Genomic DNA, 6,000 nt, shown 5'->3' with positions numbered 1-6,000 from the left:
TTTGCAATTTTTCTCTAAATCTAAAGCCTCTAAAATAAAATGTTTCGTTTTGTTTTCAAACGGGGAATCGCAACTGTGCCTTCTCACAGAGCTGTGAGAAATCATTAAAAGTGTACAAGCCAAGTGCAAGGCTCATTGCTTACCACATAGATGTCAGGTGTAGTTACTGTGGTTTTATGTAAAATGAGGGACAAGAGCTCGGATACTTGAGAATTCTCACCAGGATAAGCACACGACAGCGGCGCGCAACTCTCGCCCAGCCCACCAGACACACGCGCAGACGCGCGGGTGAGCGCACGTCCGGCCGGGCGCGCGCGCTCACGCCGCAGGGGGCGGGCCGCCGGGGACGCCAGCGTGGGGCGGGGCCAGCCGCAGTTCCCACGCCGGCCGCGGCCCCCGGAAGTAGTGTGTCAAGGGACGCGGCGGGGCGGAAGCCGTGCATGGCTGGAGGTAGTGGCGCCGCCCGGGGCGGAGATGCTGGTGCTGTTGCTAGACGACACAAACTAGTCTTCGTCACTTCCTCAGCCCGCCGTCTGCCCACTCCCCAGGCCGGAACCCAGGGGCCCGGAGCCGGGGTGGGCGCAGGGTCGTCCTCCGAGGTCCAGGATAGCGGTCAGCCGGGCAGCTGGAGTGGAGGCCACGCCACCTGAGGGGAAGGACCCGAACCGAGGCGGGAAGATGGCCGCAGACAAGCCTGCAGGTGAGGCGCCGGCGCCTCGCGCGCTGGGGCGGCGGGACCCGCGGGGGCGGGCAGACCCTATGCTGCTGTGGCGGGGCCCCGGGTGGGGACGAGGGATGGGGACTCCAGGGCGACTCTAATTGGGGCGTGCATTTCTCTCCCCCATCCCCTCCCTCGGCCGTCGCTACTGTGAGTCTTTGGGCCCAAGGTCCGATAGTTTCTTACCAAGTGCAATATGAAGCCGCTTCTGGCCGCCTTTGCCCGGCTCTCCGGAATATCTCTGGTTTAAAAAGCTTAAATCTAGGTGGCCGCTTCACAGACTTTTCGACTTCCCACTGAGGAAGGCAGAGCAAGGAAAGTTCACCCCGGAGACGCAGCTACCTTGATGCCCCCGGCTCGGGCTAGGACTCATCTGGGTGGTTTCGGACACATCAGCCTGCCTATGCTCAGCGACGTCTTGTGTAATTAGCTTTGTAAAAACAACTTACTGAAATAAGCATAACATTATCGTGTCTCACTTCGAGCTGTGCTCTCTATAATATCTTGCGTTTAGAACCTGTTTTCCCCTCAAGGTTAATCTCGACGATTTTCTTTATGGATTACTGCTCCATTCCTAGAATCTTCTCCATTGAGGAATATAAAATTCTTTCCTGCCTACTCTGGGACGGTCTGGCGTATATTTCCTGTAAGAAAATAATGTTCTCTGTGGCATCCATCCAGGTTTTGTTGGAAGGAACTTAAATGACAGGACTTAGAAGTGGTCAACACTTAGACTTTTTACAGTAAAATTAATTTTTTTAAAAAAGGAGAAGAAAATCTCAATGTGCTGTAAGTTTTTTATTAGGTCCTGATCTCAATAACTGACGAACTTGATTTGAAATTAAAGTGAGCCAAGCCTAATACAGGTACAGATGAATGAAATTGTCAGAGCATCTTTTCAGTTATCTACTAAGAAGAAAAACAAGAGAAAAGATTTAGAAAGTGAGGCTAAACCTTTAGAGGGTGCTAGAGAATTTTAGGTAGGCTGGTCAGGGAAAGCCTCTGGTGAGGTGATATTTGAGCAGACACCCCCAGTGAAATGAAGGGGTGAGCCGTACGGAATGGGGAGGGGTGGGTGGGAGAAAGTTCCAGGCAGGGAATAAGCATGGCCTATCCAAGGCTGGACCAAGAGGACCAACATATTCCATCTTAGTTTAGGACATTGTCTCTCCCCCAGGTTTACCATTTCTATTCACCCATACCATTGCACTTGCCTGGAATGACCTTTTTAGGCCTAAAACCTATGTCGTTTTAAAGTCCTACCTCAGTCATAAAGCATTCTTCTACTTATTCATTCATTCGTTCACAAAAATTGAGTGCCAGGCACTGCCTTTGATATTAAAGAAATGGATATGACACACTCCCTGCTTTTGAAGACCTGCTATTCAGTCCATTAGAGTCAGCCCTATTATAGTGGCACTCCCATTTGGGAAGAGCTATGTAATATATGTAGTAGAAGAATAAGGTCCAGAGTGATTTGGGGCCTATGTCTTTGATTGGTTTAAGCTTATAGGCCACAATGTAGGAAACTTCCCACCTAGATAATAAGGTTGAATTTGTATTAAGTAGATGAGTGTTTAGTGTGGCCCCATGAATCTCTCCACTCCTCCTCTGCATCCCCATTTCAAGTGCTGTTGTTCTGGCCTTTATCTCTCTTTTTTTTTTTTTTTTTTAAATTGGAGTACAGTTGCTTTACAACATTGTGTTAGTTTCTGCTGTACAGCACAGTGAATCAGCTATACGTATACATCTGGCCTTTGTCTCTTGATGTGGTCTATTTCACATCGAGCATCCTTCTGAATGGTTTTCTCTCTTCCTATCCAGTCCATTCTCACTGCTGCGTTTTCACTTTATTTCTAAAACACTACTTAGATCATACCATTCCTTGCCTATCAACTTTCTAAGACTGTGCCATTTTTTGTGCATCAGATCCTCACTCCTTAATGTCACTTGTGAGGCTCTTCACAATCTTTTTTCCATCTGATACTTCTGTATCATCACATCTAGCTCTTCACACCAGAAATGATTCTTAGAAAGTATCCTGTTCTTTTGAGCTTCTGAGCAGTGATGCCCTTCTTTCTCTTCTCTATCTGGTGAACATGCCCCTCATTCAAAATCTAGTTTATATGCTGCTTCAACTCTGAGCTCCTGAGCCCAAGACCCTTTTCACGGAGCTTGTTCTTCATTAGGTAAGAAAGAGGCCCATGAAAGGATTTAAGAAGGTAAGTGACCTTATCACACTGACTGTGGTAGAGAATGGATTTTTTTTTTGGCCTCACCTCTCGGCCTTTAGATCTTAGTTCCCCAGTCAGGGATCAAACCTGTGCCCTGTGCAGTGGAAGCGTGGAGTCTTAACCACTGGACCGCCAGGGAAGTCCAAGGATGAATTTAAATGAAACAAGACTGGAAGCTCAGAAACTAGATGAGTCCAGCTCATGTTGTGATATTAATTTATTCATTAAATATTCACCAGCAGCCTGCTCTGCCAGACACTGCGAAGTCTCTGTCCATGAGGAGCTTGTAATGTAGTATGAAAGACAGATAAACATGTAAACAAAGTAAGAAATAATTCGGATTTCAAGCTATGATGAATATTGTGAAGAAAAGAAAAAAACGAGTAAAAGGATAGAGAATAACTGAGAGCAGGGACCCTACTTTGAGTGGATTGGTTAGAGAAGGAAGGGCCCTCTTAGAGGTGACATTTGAACAAAGACCTGAAAGAGCCAGCCATATGGGGGAAGAATGATGCAGGTGGGAGCAGCATCAACTGTACAGACCCCTTGGACAGCAAGAAGACCCCTGGAGCATAAGCCCCTTGAGGACAGGCACGTTTGTCTGTGTTAGTCGTGTGCTGTCTCCAGCGCCTAGACCAACGGCTGGCATATCAGAGCCAGCATATTTATACTCAGCATATCTATAGCATAGTGAGCAGAGGAAGCACGGCAGGAGGCGAAGTCAGAGTTGTGGCAGGGTACAGCTTCTGTCAGGCCTTGTGTAGGCCATGGAAGAAGGTGGAATTTCTTTCTAACTAATGGGAAGCCATTGGGAGATTTCAGCAGGGGCATCTCGTGATTTAGTTCATGTTTTAACTGAACCAGGTAAGAAGTGATGAAGAGTTAGGAGCATGGAGTTTGAAATCAGACAGCCTAGGCTCATCCTAGTTGTATCACTTGGTATTTGTGTATTTTTTAAGAAACCATTTTGTTAAGCCTTAGCTTTCCTGTGTAGAGAATGAGAATGATAATTACATCAACCTCACAGTGTTGGAAAAGGGTTAAATGAGCTCAGGTTAGGCCCTGGTTTTAAAAAGTTGCTGGCTATTATTACTTTAGGGTAGAGGTTGATGGAGAGGAGAGGCAGGTGTGAGAATCGCTGAGGGAGTAAAATTGGCAGAATTTGTGACTGATCGGGGGTAGTAGGTGAACACAAAGCCTTGCTCCTTGGGAAAGGTTCTGAGTTGAGCCTCAGTTTCTTCATTTGTAAAATGGGGGTCCTAATAATCTTCTAATTTATTCCTAATAGCTTTCTAGTTTATTTACCTCCCCAGGTTACAGTTTGTGAGGATCAGCTGAGGTGAGTTGTATGTTTTAGCCCACATCCTCTGGGAAGCAGAACCCTATTAAGGTGTTCACTTTTTGGAAGGTGCAAGCCCAGGATAGTGAAGGTGAGGGAGAGAAGGAAGGAAGGCAAAGGAAGATGAACTACATTACAGCCCTAGCTACTGTTCCACCGTGACCTGTGAAGAGACGTAGTAGGCCATTTGCATATGGGACTTTTCTGTAAGGTTTTCGAGGAGAAATTACACTTTAGAATAGTCCATATGAGAGACAAAGAAGGGATGATTTATTTGTCCAGCTTTCTCCCATTTCCTGTTTCCAGTTGGTCAAGACTCACCTCCTGGAGAACTAATTTACCTGTGCTTCTAGGTTGCATGGCTTCTTAGTGACTGATCAGCCAGCAGTTCTCACACCCTGATTTGTATTTCAACCAAATCATAAAGGGAGGGGGTTCCCATCCACCCTGATCCCATCTTCCCTTTATGATTCAAAGATAAACATTGAAGGGGCAGTTGAAAGTTCCAAGGTTCATGTCCCTATGTAACATAAAAGTGGTGTGAAACACCAGCAATATTTTAGGGTGATTTATTTGACTTTACTTTTTTTTTTTTTTTTTTTTTTTTATTTATAGCTGTGTTGGGTCTTCGTTTCTGTGTGAGGGCTTTCTCTAGTTGTGGCAAGTGGGGGCCACTCTTCATCGCGGTGCACGGGCCTCTCACTATCGCGGCCTCTCTCGTTGCGGAGCACAGGCTGCAGACGCTCAGGCTCAGCAATTGTGGCTCACGGGCCCAGCTGCTCCGCAGCACGTGGGATCTTCCCAGACCAGGGCTCGAACCCGTGTCCCCTGCATTGGCAGGCAGATTCTCAACCACTGCGCCACCAGGGAAGCCCTGACTTTACTTCTGATAGTTATTTGAAAGGAGAAAGTGGCTGGAGTTAGGATGCAAAATCCTAGATTTGAATTTATCTGAGAATTTGGACTGTGAGGATGGCAGTAGTAGGCTTAATAGGAAAAGGTTGATGACATTATGAATAAGGGAAAGACAAGACCAGATGAGTAATATGAAATCGGGAGAAGAGTTCTTGAAGATGGCTTTGACATTTTGAGCCAGGATGACTGTAAAAATGGTAGGAAGAACAAACAAAATGGGAAAACTTTAAGTTAAGGCTATTTTTATTTTATTTAAAACACCCCAACCTTTTTATTGTTATTAACTGTATGAGGTAAAAAACATGAAGTCCTCTATCACTTCTACCCACCCAGTCTCACTGTCCAGGTAACTAACACTGAGTTTGTGTGTTCTTCCAGACTTTTTCTATGCCTACCCAAGCTTACATCGACTAAAAAATATATATATGTGTGTGTATATATATATATATATATATATATATATATACACACACACACGTGCAAATGAGGAAATAAACTGTGCAATACTGTCTTGCCATTTGCTTTTTTCAAGGTCCAGTAAAGAATCTGTGCATTTTTTAAATTGAAGTATAGTTAATGGAGTCTGTACATAAAGTATCTTCTCTAAGTGACCTACATTGGGTATTTTATTTTATTTTTTTATAAATTTATTTATTTATTTTTGGTTGCGTTGGGTCTTTGTTGCTGCATGCGGGCTTTCTCTAGTTGCGGAGAGCAGGGGCTACTCTGCAGTGTGGAGGCTTCTCATTGCAGTGGCTTCTTTTGTTGCGGAGCACGGGCTCTAGGCACGTGGG

The 6,000-nt window shown here is 45.5% G+C and overlaps 1 protein-coding gene across 6 annotated transcripts in view; it reads left to right on the top strand.

Annotated features, from left to right (window-relative positions):
• Nucleotides 1–393: 393 nt before the first annotated feature.
• The window catches only part of CNOT10 (CCR4-NOT transcription complex subunit 10), a 64,527-nt gene continuing 58,920 nt past the window's right edge, over nucleotides 394–6,000 (top strand). For 3 of the 6 annotated variants that reach the window (XM_082348537.1, XM_082348536.1, XM_082348538.1), the window contains exon 1: nucleotides 541–700. In XM_082348537.1, coding sequence (XP_082204663.1) covers nucleotides 679–700 — 22 coding nt within the window. In that variant the 5' untranslated portion in view covers nucleotides 541–678. Of the gene's footprint in view, nucleotides 701–6,000 lie in introns of all 6 variants that reach the window. The other 3 variants (XM_082348540.1, XM_082348535.1, XM_082348539.1) reach the window with 3 other exon arrangements.

Source organism: Balaenoptera borealis (assembly GCF_965194805.1).
Source record: "Balaenoptera borealis genome assembly, chromosome: 12".
Classification (NCBI taxonomy): Eukaryota; Metazoa; Chordata; class Mammalia; order Artiodactyla; family Balaenopteridae; genus Balaenoptera; species Balaenoptera borealis.
This window is presented reverse-complemented; position numbering and strand designations above follow the sequence as displayed.